Source organism: Hoplias malabaricus, chromosome 3 (genome assembly GCF_029633855.1).
Source record: "Hoplias malabaricus isolate fHopMal1 chromosome 3, fHopMal1.hap1, whole genome shotgun sequence".
Classification (NCBI taxonomy): domain Eukaryota; kingdom Metazoa; phylum Chordata; class Actinopteri; order Characiformes; family Erythrinidae; genus Hoplias; species Hoplias malabaricus.
In genome coordinates, this window is record NC_089802.1 from 22,478,298 (window position 1) to 22,496,025 (window position 17,728).

The 17,728-nt window shown below is 38.9% G+C and overlaps 2 protein-coding genes and 1 long non-coding RNA gene across 4 annotated transcripts in view; 2 read left to right on the forward strand and 1 right to left on the reverse strand.

Annotated features, from left to right (window-relative positions):
* The first annotated feature begins 1,687 nt into the window (after positions 1-1,687).
* On the forward strand, positions 1,688-7,146 carry LOC136691749 (uncharacterized). The gene is made up of 3 exons (XR_010801897.1): positions 1,688-2,742; positions 2,871-2,937; positions 5,036-7,146. It is a non-coding gene; the product is annotated as an uncharacterized lncRNA (long non-coding RNA).
* Positions 7,147-11,947: 4,801 nt separating this feature from the next.
* On the forward strand, positions 11,948-15,828 carry LOC136691746 (uncharacterized). 2 transcript variants are annotated; one of them, XM_066664504.1, is made up of 2 exons: positions 11,948-12,510; positions 14,615-15,828. In XM_066664504.1, the coding sequence occupies exons 1-2, from the start codon at positions 12,235-12,237 to the stop codon at positions 15,002-15,004; spliced, it is 666 nt and encodes a 221-aa protein (XP_066520601.1). In that variant the 5' UTR covers positions 11,948-12,234; the 3' UTR covers positions 15,005-15,828. The 2 variants fall into 2 exon arrangements, with proteins under 2 accessions (XP_066520601.1, XP_066520602.1); XM_066664505.1 differs by having other exon boundaries at positions 14,618-15,828.
* Positions 15,829-16,873: 1,045 nt separating this feature from the next.
* Positions 16,874-17,728, reverse strand: part of cpped1 (calcineurin-like phosphoesterase domain containing 1) — a 47,996-nt gene continuing 47,141 nt past the window's right edge. Inside the window, exon 4 of the mRNA XM_066664503.1 lies at positions 16,874-17,249. Coding sequence (XP_066520600.1) covers positions 17,026-17,249 — 224 coding nt within the window. The 3' untranslated portion in view covers positions 16,874-17,025. The remainder of the gene's footprint in view (positions 17,250-17,728) is intronic.

Here is a 17,728-nt window from a genome sequence, read left to right on the forward strand (position 1 = left end):
TACCTGTTGCAGTCCCAAGTTGAATTTTATAAAAAATTCCAAACATCATTCTGATACTCTACCATACTGAAATTAATTAATTAATTAATTCATTGTCTGTAACCGCTAATCCAGTTCAGGGTCACAGTGGGTCCTGAGCCTACTCAGAATCACTGGGAGCAAGGCAGGAACACACCCTGGAGGGGTCGCCAGTCCTTCGCAGGGTGACACACACTCATACATTCACACCTATGGACACTTTTGAGTCACCAATCCACCTAACAACATGTGTTTTTGGACCTTCGAAGGAAACCTGAACACCTGGAGGAAACCCCCGTAGACACAGGAAAAACACACCAAACTACTCACAGTCACCTGCCGCTCCAGGACCCTAGAGCTGTGTGACAGCGACAGTACCTGCAGCACCATCGTGCTGCCCCAAGCTGCAATGTTAAGAAACCAAAATGCAGTGTGTTCAAAACATTATTCTAATGCCATATTGACATAACATAACAAAATTCAGTTGTGAGATACCATGACCAAAATGTAAAATTATAGAATAAGAAATCATTAAAATCATTTAAAATTAGTTTAAAGAGATCAAAAACTACTGAGATGTTCTTAAGTGGGCAATAATCTGAGCGGTCCAATGGTGGACCAGCAGTGGCCTACCATCAGTGGGTTACCAACATTTTCAAGCCATTTGATAGGTATATGCTTGCCGTCTTAAGAATACAAAACACACTATAAATAAATGCTGTAGCGAGTTTGCTACTGTATTGTAATGTATTTTTGAATACAGTATTTTACTGTGTATTGTAATGTATCTTGGGTAACAGACTGGAAGCAGCAATGAAGCTAGCTTTACAGTATTTCACTGTATTGTGAGCTGGGGAGGCTGAGGACTGCAAATGGCATCTAAAGGTGAGTAACTTATTTACACCATTTATTTATCACTTATTTTATTGTTTTGACAACGTAAATATAGCTTAGTTCCAAAATTACATTCGTAATTACATTAGTTCCAAAATACCCCCCCCCCCCTTGGGCAATGGTACAATTTATTTTTGTAACGTCAGTTGTAGGCTTCACTACAAAACAAAACCAGAACAGGACAAGTGAATACTTTTTGTCCAAATAAAAAAAGAGAAAGAATTGTGTTTTTTCATTTAGTTACACCGCGACCCTGAAATGGACAAGCTTAAAAGATGATGATGATAATGATGATGATTTGCGTTAATATTGTTTTATTTTATTTAAATTATTTTGTTGAGGGTGGGGCGGTTAGCGAGAACGGGGCTAACGGTTCCCTGGGGGCGGGGTGACGAGAACAGAGACGGAGAGAAAGAGACAAAACGTATTCAGAGGCTGCAAGCGTCATCGTACTTTAGGGATTTTGGAACAAAAGTAATGAGTAAATGTATGTTTTAATCATACAGCTCTAAACGTTTCCAACCACATTGTCTTGGTACTGCTTTTTAGCAAGATAGATGGTGCTAGTTATGATAGCCGCGAACATTTAACCAGATAACTCCTGTGGAATTTGCACACTTGTTTGCTCCCAAAAAATGTTAATGTTTTATCGTCGCAGATATCGTCAACTGGCGTTTCCCCCCCTCAAATTAGTCCATTGGAGGGGATTGAAGCCGGAGACATCACCAGTTTTGTGACGGCTTACAAGCAGGAGAATGAGAGAAAGGTAGGAGAGAAGAGGCGGGAAGAAAAGAAAGAGAGGGTTCTGCTCCATTGAAACAGGCTGCCGGTGAAAGTACGGGTCAGTCGTAGCATTATTTATTTATATTTAGCGTAGTAGAGAACGATAATTTGACTGTACAAACAATTGTAAACTCAAAGTCCAGTTTTGGGCTTCTTGCGGGTACTATTCGAGTTTTAGTTAGCTAGCAGAGTAATACTTTTTAAAGAAGAGAACGGAGGGAAATATAAACATAGAGATGGACAGGGATTCTGGTCATTGATATTGGTCAGTTTGGTAAAATTAGCTACGTTCATTATAACAGAGAGTTGTAAACGTAGATGTTGTAGACATTGTAAACATGTAATGTTAGCTACAGACAAACTCCATTCCAGATTATTAGCTAATATATATTTGGAGTGTCAGGTGTGAATGAGGTGCAAGATGGGGGGAGTGAAATAGATTTTACTTTGTGCTGTGTTGAGAATTATAGACTACTGTATTTTGCTGCAGAATTTTGAGCTCCATTCTACGGAGCCCCTAAAGGGATTGGGGGAAAAAATTAAAAAAAGACTATTGTATTTGCGAGGTAACGCAATTGTGTTTGCGAAGGAACGCCAAAGTCTTTTTTTCCCCAGTCCCTTTAGGGGCTCCGTAACAAAGACAATTGTGTATCATAAAACATTTGCAAAGGAGCGCAATGTATTTGCGAGGGAATGCAATAATGTTTGCAAGGGAACACAAAATCAATAGTCTTTTTTTTATTTTTCCCCCAGTCCCTTTAGGGGCTCCATACCATTCCAAATCTGATTTCAGACTCCCATTTTTGTTATTTAGTTTATATAGAGTGTACATTTTAATTGTTTATCAGAGTTTAAGAGTATTGCATTTAAAGTGTCTAAATACTAAATGTTGGCTACCAGTTCTGTGATCACAAATGTAGTGTGTTGGTTTTTGTAATGCATATGAAATGACATCTTATTTCTCTGTACTATATGTTTTAAATGTGGAGAGTCTCGTCGTGCCATGACTTTCAGGAAGTTGGCTGCATTTAAGGCTCACATTTACAGGTATCATTAAAACAGGAAAACTGAAACTAGACCTAGGCTATATCATATAGGTTTTAATTTGACATGTCATTGAAAACTGCAATGGTAAATGTTGAAGACTTAAAATAATTTATATTCTCATCATTTAGGCAAGTGCCACAGTTGCTGATTTTGAAACCCTTAACCTGCTTGTGAGTCCTCTGATTTTTATTCTGGGTATGTATATATAATTGCAAGATACTCCAGAATGACAAAAGTTTAACATTTGAATTAATTACAGTGGAATTTTTGACCAATGCAAGATATTTGCTGACAGTGGAAGGACAAGTGACCTATGTTTGCTCAAGCCTCCATTAATTTCTGGAAAGGCAGCCCTATTCACCTTGTACTAAAATTTCAATTTCCAATATCGACAGGAAATTTCTTTCTTTCTCTCTCTCTACTTGTTTACTTCCTTCTCTGAATTAAACTAGCCTCTATTTCATGTTATCTTACCTGTAATTAAAAGTATTATTATATATAAAAACCTTGAAATATGATAACTTTACTGATGCAGAAACCCCATGTATGAAAATGGATTAAAAAATTCTAAAATTATCTGAAGGTAATTGCTTTTTAATATTTTGACCCGTTTCTGTTGGATAATTCTTTATGAAATTATTATGAAGGGCAGTTACTGTTTACTGTCATTCATTCATCTGTTGCAACCATTTAATTCTAATCAGGGTCATTGTGGGAATCATTTGATGCAGTTGAAATTTGTGCTTTTGATATGTGAAATTAAAGGTCAAATACAGGATTTTCTGATTACTATGATACATTGAAATATTGCATAGCATATCAGTATACATGGCTTTTAGATCAGGTATCAAATTGAAATTGCAGTACTTTTGGGAAAAAAATGGTTTTGTTGAGTTCGTATTAATATCTATCCTCAGTCTTCACTACAAAAAGTGTGAGCAAGCGACAACTAGGGCTGGGCGATATGACCAAAAATTCATATCTCGATATGCCTAAAAGAAATGGAGATATATGATACGATATGACATTATGAAAGCCATAACAAAATACAATGTCAAAGTATTAGTGTTTATTTTTAGCACCAAATAGGACATGCTGCATTATCTAACTGTAATTATTAATGTAATTCACCCTTTACCTCACTCATTTGCTCTGATTACTTGCAGAAAAATAAAAATAAACATAGCACAAAAAGTAAGAAAATTTGTGTCTGGTTGATTATTTCTTTGTTGTAACAGTACTTCTTGCCAATAAACCTTATACCATTACTGTTAATTTCTCTTTTAAATGATGCTACATTTGTAAGAAACATGCTTTTGTGAGATGAGCAGTAGAGCTGAGTATGTGGATTGCGACAGTGAAAAATTTGTCAAATACTCACTGCCAGTGCCAAACAGCTTATTTTGTGTAATGGTGTGATGTGGCATCTCCTTCACTTGAAAAATGAGGTTTATCGTCATTGCAAGCAATCTCAATGCAGAAAAAGATATTGAGATGAAATTCTACAACCAGTGGCAATCCCATATCTCCACTGTCTGGGACCAAACTCTAACCTCCAAAATGACAACACTTGCCCCCACAGAGCGGTGTTTATCAGAGACTACCTCCAGAATTTGGTAGTGGAGAGGATGGAATGGCCTGCTAGCTCCTGACCTCAACCCCAATGAACACTTGTGGGATCAGCTTGGGCGTGCTGTTCATGCCACAGTGACCAACACAACCATATGTGTGACCAGCAGTGTGTAACCAGGATGGTGACCATCATGAAGAGAAAGTCCTGGGCTGTTTTGGCTGTTTATGGTTCTTCCACACGCTACTGAAGCTCCTATTTGTTAAAAGAATACATTGTTAAATTGCCAATATGTCTTGTTTCTTCAAACTTCAGTCAGCCAGTCACAACTCACCAAACGAGTCAATGGCAGAATAAACTCTTTGGCATTGGCAGAGAGGATTGGGCTAATGTTTCATTGGCACAACCCACATACTCATTTCTACTGCTCATCCCACAAATGCATGTTCCTTATAAATGTGGCACCATTTCAAAGGGAAATTAACATGATTCCAACAGTATAAGATTTATTGCCAAGAAACATTGTTACAACAAAGATATAATCTACCAAACAAAAATATCCTTATTTTTGTGCTATGTTTAGTTTTAAAAAATGTCTTGCCCATGATGTCATCTGATCTTCCCCTTACTGTATCCTCTTGTGTACAAAATTTTTATTGCAACTTTTTTGTACTTTTATTTCCACATGCTATGTTACTAACTGTGGACTTTTTATTTTTATAGACGCCTTATTGGTAAAAATTCCCAGGGGTGGTAAACGTAGAGAGCAACCAAGAAGTCCTGGACCATGCATCTGTGTGTATCCTTGCTTTAAAGAAACTGATGGACTTTGAATTAAATTTTATTTACAAACCGGATTCCAAAAAAGTTGGGCCACTAAACAAATTGTGAATAAAAACTGAATGCAATGATGTGGAGATGGCAAATGTCAATATTTTATTTTTAATAGAACACAGATGACAGATCAAAAGTTTAATCTGAGTAAATGTAACATTTAAAAAAAATATATGTTCATTCAAAATTTCACAGTGTCAACAAATCCCAACAAAGTTGGGACAAGTAGCAATAAGTGGCAAAAAGGAGGAAATTGAGCATATAACGAACAGCTGGAAGACCAATTAACAATAATTAGGTCAATTGACAACCTGATTGGGTATAAAAAGAGCTTCTCATGGTGTCAGTGTCTCTCTGAAGCCAAGATGGTAAGAGGATCACCAATTCCACCATTGTTGCGCAGAAAGATGTTTGCTGTGCAGCGATACCAGAATGGTGTTACCCAGTGTAAAAAAGCAAAGATTTTTAAGTTATCATCAACCGTGCATAACATCATCAAAAGATTCAGAGAATCTGGAACAATTGCTGTGCATAAGGGTCAAGGCCGTAAAACTCTACTAGATGCTTGTGATCTCCGGGCCCTTAAACATCACTGCACCTTGAACAGGAATGCCACTGTCAAGGAAATAAAAGAATGGGCTCAGAAATACTTCCAGAGAGCATTGTCAGTGAACACAATCCACCGTGCCATCCGCCGTTGCCAGCTGAAACTCTACAGTGCAAAGAGGAAGCCATTTCTAAGCAAGCTCCACAAGCTCAGACATTTGCACTGGGCCAGGGGTCTTTTAAAATGGAGTGTGGCAAAATGGAAGACTGTTCTGTGGTCAGATGAGTCACGATTTGAAGTTCTTTATGGAACACTGGGACGCCATGTCATCCGGACCAGAGGACAGGATAACCCAAGTTGTTATCAACGCTCCGTTCAGAAGCCTGCATCACTGATGGTATGGGGTTGCATGAGTGCTTGTGGCATGGGCAGCTTGCGTGTCTGAAAAGGCACCATTAATGCAGAGAACTATGTTCAGGTTCAAAACATATGCTCAAAACATATGCTCCCATCTAGACGTCATCTCTTTCAGGGAAGACCCTGCATTTTTCAACAAGATAATGCCAGACCACATTCTGCAGCAATCACATCATCATGGCTACGTAGGAGAAGGATCCGGGTACTGAAATGGCCAGCCTGCAGTCCAGATCTTTCACCTATAGAGAGCATTTGGCGCATCATAAAGAGGAAGGTGTGACAAAGAAGGCCCAAGAGGCCTGTATTAGACATGAATGGGAGAGCATTCCTATTTCTAAACTTGAGAAACTGGTCTCCTCTGTCCCCAGACATCTTTTGAGTGTTGTAAGAAGAAGGGGGGATGCCACACAGTGGTAAAAAATGGCCTTGTCCCAACTTTTTTGGGATTTGTTGATGCCATGAAATTTTGAAACAACACATTTTTCCCTTACAAATGATACATTATCTCAGTTTAAACTTTTGATCTGTGATTTGTGTTATATTCTGAATAAAATATTAGATGTTGGCACCTCCAAATCATTGCATTCAGTTTTTATTCACAATTTGTTTAGTGTCCCAACTTTTTTGGAATCCAGTTTGTATTTAAAGGGTCATGTTCAACACAAAACTGACTCTAAGTCAGTAACATGTTGGGTTCACTGATGATATTTGAAATACAAATTTTAGCAATCCAGATTACATATTTTTTATTACATTTTTCATGATGTTTTACGGTCACTATTTGTGTTGTCTGGTAAGATCAAAATTCATGTGATATAACGTAATGTTTTACTATAAAGATTTGGGCACCTTTCTTGTAATTCATCAAGGCAATAATGTAATTGGATATTGTGAAGTATTTTTGGTTAGAAAAAAAAGCAAATATCATAAGGGGCAAAAATATTAAGTTCAAGTAAAAACATAAATGATTTGAACATGTTATGTAGTACTTGAAATTTGTCCACATTTTGCATATATTCAGTTTTAATAAAGCGTGTTACTGATTTTAATTCTGAATGTAGATTTGGACTTCTTTTGTGTATGTTATGGTTATAGTATTTTTAAAGTATTCATGCTTGGCAGACTTGATTTTTTTTTATTTAATAGTAACACTAATCTTAATACAAAAATATTACGTGCTGGTATTGTTCAGTATCCATCCATCCATTATCTATAACCGCTTATCCAATTTAGGGTCGCAGGGGGTCCAGAGCCTACCTGGAATCATCGGGCGCAAGGCGGGAATACACCCTGGAGGGGACGCCAGTCCTTCACAGGGCAACACAGACACACACACATTCACTCACACACCTATGGACACTTTCAAGTCACCAATCCACCTGCAACGTGTGTTTTTGGACTGTGGGAGGAAACCGGAGTGCCCGGAGGAAACCCACGCGGACACGGGGAGAACACACCAACTCCTCACAGACAGTCACCCGGAGCGGGAATCGAACCCACAACCTCCAGGCCCCTGGAGCTGTGTGACTGCGACACTACCTGCTGCGCCACCGTGCCGCCCTATTGTTCAGTATATATAAAGAATTGAATGTAATTTAGATACTGTTTGTAATTAGTGTTCCTCTGTAAAAAGGTATTGTTTCTGAAAAAGGCAGTAAATGGCTGGCAATTCTGCTGAAAATATTACTGTACATTTAAATATTTAGAGTAAAACATTGTATTATGCAATTACAGTAGTATTCTGTAAATTTTAAATACAATCTTGTTCCTGTACAAATGCAGTAATTGGCTGGAAACTCTGTTGCCAGGTATTTACTGTAAATCCCAATATTTACAGTTAAGTTTTATTCATTTACAGTAGTATTTTGTAAAGTTGAAATACATTAATGTTCCTGTAAATATACAGTAATTGTCTGGGAGCTCAGCTGACAGTTATTTACTGTAAATCAGTTTTTACAGTAAAGTATTGTATTATTTAATTACAGTAGTATGCTGTAAATGTGAAATACGGTAGTGTTGAGGCTCTATGTCACACCAGTGTTGGGTTTAGACGTCGACCCGATTTTCATTACAACTAAAACAACATTGGAGCTTGACGTCACCCGAATGTTAATTTTTGAGTAATATCTTACTTTGATTACTAACCATAATTCAATGTCTAAACTACATTGAGTCTTGATGTCACACCAATGTTGGGATTTGACGTCAACCCAAATTTTCATTTCCAACTAAAAATCAACATCTATACAACATTGGAGCATGACATCATCCTGACGTTAAATTTTGAGTAATATCTGACTTTGATTACTAACCATACTTCAACGTCTAACCAATGTTGGTTCTTGATGTCACATCAATGTTGGGTTTAGATGTCAACCCGTGTTTCATTTCCAACTAAAAATCAACATCTACACAACGTTGGAGTTTGACGTCATCCTGACGTTAATTTTTGAGTAATATCTGACTTTGATTACTAACCATATTTCAACGTCTAACCAACGTTGAGTCTTGACGTCACATCAATGTTGGGTTTAGACGTCAACCCGATTTTCATTTCCAACTAAAAATCAACATCTACACAACGTTGGAGTTTGACGTCATCCTGACGTTAATTTTTGAGTAATATCTGACTTTGATTACTAACCATATTTCAACGTCTAACCAACGTTGAGTCTTGACGTCACATCAATGTTGGGTTTAGACGTCAACCCGATTTTCATTTCCAACTAAAAATCAACATCTACACAACGTTGGAGTTTGACGTCATCCTGACGTTAATTTTTGAGTAATATCTGACTTTGATTACTAACCATATTTCAACGTCTAACCAACGTTGAGTCTTGACGTCACATTAATGTTGGGTTTAGACGTCAACCCGATTTTCATTTCCAACTAAAAATCAACATCTACACAACGTTGGAGTTTGACGTCATCCTGACGTTAATTTTTGAGTAATATCTGACTTTGATTACTAACCATATTTCAACGTCTAACCAACGTTGAGTCTTGACGTCACATTAATGTTGAGTTTAGACGTCAACCCGATTTTCATTTCCAACTAAAAATCAACATCTACACAACGTTGGAGTTTGACGTCATCCTGACGTTAATTTTTGAGTAATATCTGACTTTGATTACTAACCATATTTCAACGTCTAACCAACGTTGAGTCTTGAAGTCACATCAATGTTGGGTTTAGACATCAACCCGATTTTCATTTCCAACTAAAAATCAACATCTACACAACGTTGGAGTTTGACGTCATCCTGACGTTAATTTTTGAGTAATATCTGACTTTGATTACTAACCATATTTCAACGTCTAACCAACGTTGAGTCTTGACGTCACATTAATGTTGAGTTTAGACGTCAACCCGATTTTCATTTCCAACTAAAAATCAACGTCTGTCCAACGTTGAAAATTGTTGTCAAGGCAACATCGGGCTATGACGTCAACCCGATTTCATTTCCAACAAAAATTCAACGTCTGTCCAACGTTGAAGCTTGTTGTCAAGGCAACGTTGGGTTTAGACGTCAACCCGATTTTCATTTCCAACTAAAACTCAACGTCTGTCCAACGTTAGAGACCAACGCCTTTCTGACGTCAAATTGACGTCCTGTGCCTGCTGGGAAGGCAGGGAAAAAAAAAAAACTTAGTACCGCGGGGGTACGTGTGACTGTTCATCCCTCCGCTAACAATCCAAGCCTCATCTACAAACATTGGTGGTAAGTGACAGTCTAATTATTCGAGATTAATTATAGTTTAAACTATTCCCCTCCACCTCCCTTTAAGCACTCCATCCTGAAATAAGTGTAGTTGCATGACAGTGTAACTAGTGTGTACTGCTCGACGGTGCAGCAGTGAAAGAGTAGCCTGCTCATAGCGAGGCCTCTAATTGTTAGACGTACATTTAGAGAAATAGGTCCGGACCGTGGGAAGGAGTGCTAATAGTGTTAGGTACAGGTTACTTAAGTGAATAAATAGATAAAGGGAGGTGAGACGTTGTTGTTGGGGCTAAATTTCTCTGAGTCACTAAATCAAGTAAGAGAGCAAGATGGGATCCCAGTTAACAATTTTTTGTTTTTATTTATACTATATATTTTATATATATATATATATATATATTATTATAATTATAAGATTCGCACTGCCGCTCTTTTTAGTCAGATGAGCCAGGATTGTGGCACTGATAGTGTAACATATGTCCCATTGCGGATAAGATATTTCGGATTCCTGACTACTGGCAACCTCAGTGTGAAATATTTAAATGAGATCAAGGACAGGGTGAAACAACCACCCGTGAGGTGCCCACGAGTGGTGATTAAACACTGTGCAAAAGAAAAGAAAAAAGTACCTGTAGGGTGCCCACAAGCGGTGATTAAATATTTGAAAAAAAAAAAAAAGGGAAAGGGGCAAAACTTACGGAGCCCCTAAAGGGACTGGGGGAAAATAAAACACTATTGATTTTGCGTTCCCTCGTAAACATAATTGCGTTCCCTCGCAAATAGTTTTGCGTTCCCTCGCAAATACTTTGTGGGCTCCGTAGTACTGTGCTTGCTGTGCGTGTAAGGTGAACTATGGAGCAGCTCGTTGAATTTTACTTTGATCTTGGACTGAAATATAAAGACATAGCATCTCTTCTGAGCAGAAAACATGGATATGTTACTGGGGAGCGCCAACTGAAACGTTTGGTGCTGTGTTGTTAACTGCTATGAAATGAGGATGAGAAAATTTAAAGTGCAAGCGCATGGACAAAGGTTACGGAACAGTACAGAGATACAGACAATGAACACAGTTTCCAAACAGTGGGAGAGAAAGAGGATAAATAAATGTGTAGCTATTGGTAGTGTATTGGAGTAATGTGTGTAAAAGTTTTTGGCAGAAAATGATATCCTTTTTACTGCAGCTTTAAAAAACAGAATTCCCAGATAAAACGAAATGCATGGTGTAGCGACCGGCTCTAGCTCCACAGCCGTGTCTGGAGTCATCGCGCTGAGCCACGTCTCTGCAGCGTGCCCTGAGATCTCTGTGTGTTAAGCCACTATCTTACACCCTCCATCTTGTTATTGAATGACCGGACTTTTAAGAGAGTCTTTGCTTAACAATAACAATAAATAACAATAACAATAACAAACACTTTTACTTTCTTTCACGAAGCCGCCTACGTCTCATACACCTGTTACTATGGAGATACGTGGAGCTACGGCGTTCTGACTTGCACTTGTTGTTCACAACTTCCTCTGATGTTAGGCAGTTCCTTGCAGATGTATGAACGATTCGCACTGGCAACGAAACTGTGTGTTAGTAGAGATAAATAAATACATATATAATCTCTGTTTCAAGTGGCTGAATTTCCCTGGAAACTGCAGTGTCCTGATGTGTTAAATGAGTCACGAAGACAATTGTGTATCATAAAACATTTGCAAATGAGCGCAATGCATTTTGCGAGGGAACGCAAAACTATTTGCAAGGGAACGCAAAACGGTTTGTGAGGGAACGCAAACATTTGCGAGGGAACGCAAAATCAATAGTGTTTTTTTATTTTTCCCCAAGTCCCTTTAGGGGCTCCGTAATAACTAAACCAGTGTCTCAGTGTTCCTTTTTCCAGCCGATCCTGACCTCGATGCCGCCCCACCGAAAAGAACCGCACCAGAGAACAACCAAGCAGCAGCAGCAGCACCTGAGTAAGTGGCAATGCAACCACCTCCACCCACCGGAGCACCAGGCCTCAGTGGACCCGCATCCAGCACCCGGTCCCTATGTCAATCTGCAGCGGGAAATCAAAGTGTTGGACAGAGAGCAGGAGGGAATCGGATACTGGACTGAAAAGGACATGATAGAGTTACCTCTGATCTGTCTGACCCCCTACAAGTAGGAGGACGGAAGTTCAGAAAAGAATTTGAGGATTTTTGCAAGTCATGTTGCCCGACTGAGAACAAGATAAGGAAAAAAGAAAGAAAGAAAGCGGGCAGACACTTTGGTTCAAGAAAGTCGATGATGGTAAAAGCAAGTTGATGATGGTAAAAGCAAGTTGACGACGGAAAACAGCAAGTTGACGAAGGTACAAGCAAGTTGTGCCCCCCCACACACACGTTTCACGTGAAGGAGACAGAGGAAGAGGACAATGGAGGGGTCGAGGGCAAAGCAGAGGAAGAGGATTTGCAGGCAATGGGCCAGCTTTCCAGTTAAACGTGTCTCAGAGAGATACATGGGTGAATCGGTGCTACAATTGTGGCAAACAGGGACATTTTGTCAGAGACTGCCCGGAGCAATATGCTCAGGAGGAAGAAAAGCCAGAAACAGCACACTGCGAGAAGTGATGGGCGGCGGAGAGGCAGGACGCGCTGAGATGGGACGCACTGACACAGTGAAAAGGGAAGTACTCTCTTCTTCTCAAAACGTAAGTTAACTGCCTGACTACATAATTACTATAAATCTGCAGATCAGATAACGTTATAGAAACTAATGATAAAAAATTATAAATAAAGGGGATTTTATTGATAGACCATACGAAGTATTTATATTGAAGTAATATATTGAAGCTGTCCCTACACTGAAGTTCTCATGGACTACTAACTATCATCACCAGTAGATTGACCAGAGGAGGATGGGTCACCCCTTGTGAGCCTTGGTTCCTCCCAAGGTTTCTTCCTCAGCTGGGGGAGTTTTTCCTTGCCACTGTCGCCCCTGGCTTGCTCACTTGAGGGTTTACATTTGTTTTTACATTTCATGTCAAATCTTTGTCTTACTGGAATTCTGTGAAGCTGCTTTGTGACAACATCAGTTGTGAAAAGCGCTATATAAATAAATTTGATTTGATTTGATTTGATATTTATTAGGAAAAAAATATAAAATGCTTCTGTGTTCTATGTGTTGACCTATATGCTGATCTGAAATATGTTATTTCAAGGGATTACCTAAGACTGAATGGAATCCCCCAGAGCTCTGGTGCAAATATATATATGCATTTAGCATGACGTATAGATTTATTTATATAGACTGTATGCAAACATGTCTATATAAATAAAAATAATAATTAAAAAAAAAATCCCCTATTTTGCCGCGTAGAGGCCACTGCGCGACAAAAAAGCGAGATTCATTTGATTAGGTGATTCGGTTGAGTCATTGGTTTGATTCAGATTGAATCACTGAGTTCATTCACTGAGGTGACAATTTGATTCACTTGAACCTTACATTTGTTTCATTTTATGATACTTTGTTTCAAATTTCAACTTGTTGAAATTGATTCATTAATTATCATCGAATTTGTTGAGATTGGTGATGGTTTGATTGACTTTTATTCTAAATATTTGAGATTTAAAATTATTATTAACAATGAGATTCATCTTATCCCCAGTTTGATTAATGGTTATCGGTTATTGATATGAATTGAGTCATTATTGATTCGAGCCAACCAATTGGCTTAATATAAGATCTGATTTAACATGTTTTAGAACGTGATAACTGAGAAATCAATATATCACATTTTGATTAATAAATTCATATCTCATTAATTAGATATGCATGCATGTGAAACCCCATGAAACTCGACATGGCATGGGATAATTATAAACTCATACACAGCTTTCACAGCTCCGGTCGCCGCCACACAACTTCCTGTAACAGAGCAAGAGAAACCCACTCTGCGGGATATTCAATCCACTGCCACTGGAGCAGAGCGAGCTCAGTGGTCCAAATCAGGATGCATTAAGTATGGGTACACACTACAACGAACAGACCATGTCTCCCAGAAACATACATAAAAGGGTTAATTGCTATTGCTCATGGGAGTTATCACATGAGCAAAAGGAGGGAATGATAATATATGATACCCAGGCATTGGTATGCACCCAGACTCTCTACACTCACCCAAAAGTTTTGTTCAGCATGCCTCACGTGTGCACAAAACACACACAGGCACAAACACCCCCTGTCTCAACAACCTGTAGGTCACCCCCCAGCAACAGAGCCATTCCATTGACAGATTGATTTTGTGGAGCTAACACCAGCAGAAGGGAAGCGGTTTCTCTTGGTCTGTGTATGCATGTTCAGTAAATGGGTTGAAGCTTTTTCCACAGGTACCCAGGATGGCGAGGCAGTAGCCAAAACATTCCTCAGAGAAATAATCCTCAGATGGGACCTGCCACAACGCGTCTCGAGTGATAATGGCACTTCATTTGTACATACAGGCCTAATTAGTCTAACTAAGTACCTAGAAATAGACATGCCACCACCCCGCCAGTGCTGGGTCAGTAGAAAGGGTTAATAGAACCATTAAAAATGGTCTTGCAAAATGACACAAACAGGCCTTAATTGGGTTAAGTGCATCCCTCTGGTCCTCTGGCAAAGCAGAACCAGACCACAGAAAAGATCTTAGTGCCTTTGAGATAATGTTTGGCAGGTCTCCCAACACGGGGTTACATCCACCTCCACTTGATAATCAGTTGCTTGACCCACTCTCTCACAACGTATTGCGTCTCGAGATGTTTCTGCCCATATCTAAGCAGGTGAAAGCAGTGCTGCCGCAACCAACCGACCAGCCCTTCCACGACCACAAGCCAGGTGACTGGGTGTTGATACGAGACCTCCGCAGACGAAGGTGGAACCAACCTAAGTGGACTGGACCACACCAGGTGCTCCTAGTGACCCACACGGCCGTGAAAGTGCCAGGACGAGGGACGCGGGTGCATCATACTCACTGCAAGAACGCTCCAACCTCACCTGAAGAAACAACAACCTTAAGAGTACCCCAAAAGGACGAGAACGTGAACGAAACTTTGTCTCATCATGTTCAAGCGAGATACCAGCTCCTGCAGATCACAAAGGGCTCTAAACCTGATGAAGTAGATAAAGACCTGGGGCTGGAACATTTGTTTGATGAAGATAATCTGTAAAAATGATTGATTAAGAATCAAAGGAGGGAATTGTGATGGAAATTTGTTTATCTAAATGATCCATAATCAATAGAGATATTTAATCAGCAATGGCCACGCATGTTTGTGTAAACTGAAATTGTTTTATTCCTCATTCTCTGTGTGAGACCGCAGACTTGTGTGTGTGTGTGTGTGTGTGTTTCAAATAACATATCGACACCTCCCTTTGTCTCCAGACCAAGGAGATAGAGGGGGAGGCACAGGCCACATCTGGAAAGGTGTTAGAAATACAGGAGATGGGGGAAACAAATGGTGGGAAACTCTGAGTTTTGGGAACAGGATACAGTAAAAGATGACTGAAATGTAAAAGAGCGAACAGATGGTGTACTTCAAAGGGTTTTCCATGTATAAAAAGACACTGATCAAAAATGGTCAGCAGAGAGGTGAAAAACAGCGTTGCGCGCACGTCCCTCTCTCACGTTAATTAATAAATGCTGTCTCACTTGATGCCGACTCAGAGACTCAAAGAGTGTCTTATTTTCTGTCATGATTTTTCCACCACAATCTTCACAAATAACAGCTTCTATAAAATAATTTCTGCATTTTTGGTGTTTCAACTTTAAAACAATTGGAAATGTTGAATTGTTTGTTTTTAAATAATTGCCAGGAATGCATTTACATTCAGTTTCATACCATTCAGCCTAGATCTAACTGCTGTTTACTAACTCAATGTGCAATAAAAATGATAAATAATTATCATTATCACATGCTGTCATCATTTTCAAATATATAAATATGTTGGAGCAGTGAAGTGGTTTGGCTCATATCTTTCATTGTGTTACTGTTGGGGCATCAGGTTCTGACCAAGTTTCAATAAAACAAGGTGTCTCTCATGGTTCTGTTTGGTGACCCTTACTTTTTTCTACATATATGTTTCCACTTGGGCAGATTTTTCATACATTATAATTGCTTCACATAATTGAATATTGGTCCATTTAGCATTTGGTCTGTTGATGGATCCACTCTGTGTGCTACAAGTGTGGTTAGGAATCTCAGAGTATTGTTGGATCCTGTTATTTCCTTTCAACCACAAATAAATAATTTGGTTACAACTGCATTTTTCACCAAATTATACATACCGCTCAGGCAGCTGAAATGCTTATACTGTAATACCTTGACTTAAAAGTTTAATTCATTCTATGACCGAGCTCATAACTCAGTTTGCTCGTATATCAAATTAAATATCCCCATTAAAATGAATTGAAATAATGTATAAAAATAATAATACATAATAAAAGAATGTAAAGATAGAAACTGGTTCTATTAGGTGTATTTACTGTGAAGATCAGCGGAAGACGCTGGCAGAGGTGCAGGAGACTGGCGGAGGAGGTTGAGGGAGTTTTTCTTTTCTTGCTCTATCGCTTAACTTCACTTACTCTCTACACACTTAATGCTACAATGCTACATAAACCAGCAATGCGACAGAGATGCACAGCAAGATAACCAGCTGAACTGAATGCACTCATAAGTCAAGGTTTCACTGTACATTATTTTATATTTTCTCACCTTTTTTTTGTTGTAACAGTTTTCTGTTTGGAATTCAAGATAAGCAATTAGAGAGAATTTTGCACACTCAAAAATCTGCAGCCAGGCTTCTGACGGGGACTAAGCATCATGACCACATTAGCCCTGTTCTGTATAACCTCTATTGGCTCCCAGGTAGTTTCCTTACAGCTTTTAAATAATTACTTCTTACATATAACTTATATGGATAAATATGGATGAAGCATAACATTACGACCATGTCCTTGTTTTGAAGTTTTTTTTAACTGATCTGCCTTATGTACATGCCAGATATTTAAAAAAAAATCTGAGTTAGAATGTGTTAAGAATATCATTTTAATAGACAGAGCAGGAATTATATCACAAAATAAAACTATAAATTTATTTTGGTGTCCACATACTGTACTGGATCCACCACCAGCTTTACCTAACAACCAAAATTGACATCATTGTAGGGTTGCCTAGAACTAGTATTAAGTTCAAGCTAGTAGTTCCTTAAGGTCCTTGTCCATGCCTTTCTCACTTAATTGGTCCAAACTGTGGTAGCGATGGATGATTTCATCAGCAGTCACCACCACCACTCTGACGCCATGTGTGTCCTCACCCAGCTGGCAGCCAATTGCTGAGGTGACCACCATTTCCAGGCCATCATGGCACCCCCCTGCATTGCGGTGGTAATGGCCAGAGAACACAGCTTTCACACCTGAAAGGCAGTAAATCAAGAAATTTTGCTGATGTTATTACTGTGATATTACTTCTGCAGCTATTGCACATGCTGATCTAACTTTGATATAAACCACACAAAAGTCACAACACTCTCAGAAAAAAGGCATGATAGAGGCCCATTATGATAGTGGTACAGGTATGTTCCCTAACTAAAGGTACTGAAAATGTACCCATGATGGCACCACCGCAGTGACACAGTTTTTCGGACATTGTATAATACAATTGTAATATATATTGTACTAAGCACCATGGAAAAAATTGTGCTAAAAGGGTATTCAGAGTGGGCAGAGCAATTAAACAGCCGTAAAATCATAGAAATCATATATGAAGTGCTACAATAGGCACTCTGACACAAACCTGCCCATCTGTGTTATGACAGAAAAACAGTAATCTAAAGTCAGCTAAACATATTTATCTCACTATATTTCAAGTAAATATTTAGAAAGGTTTTCCTAT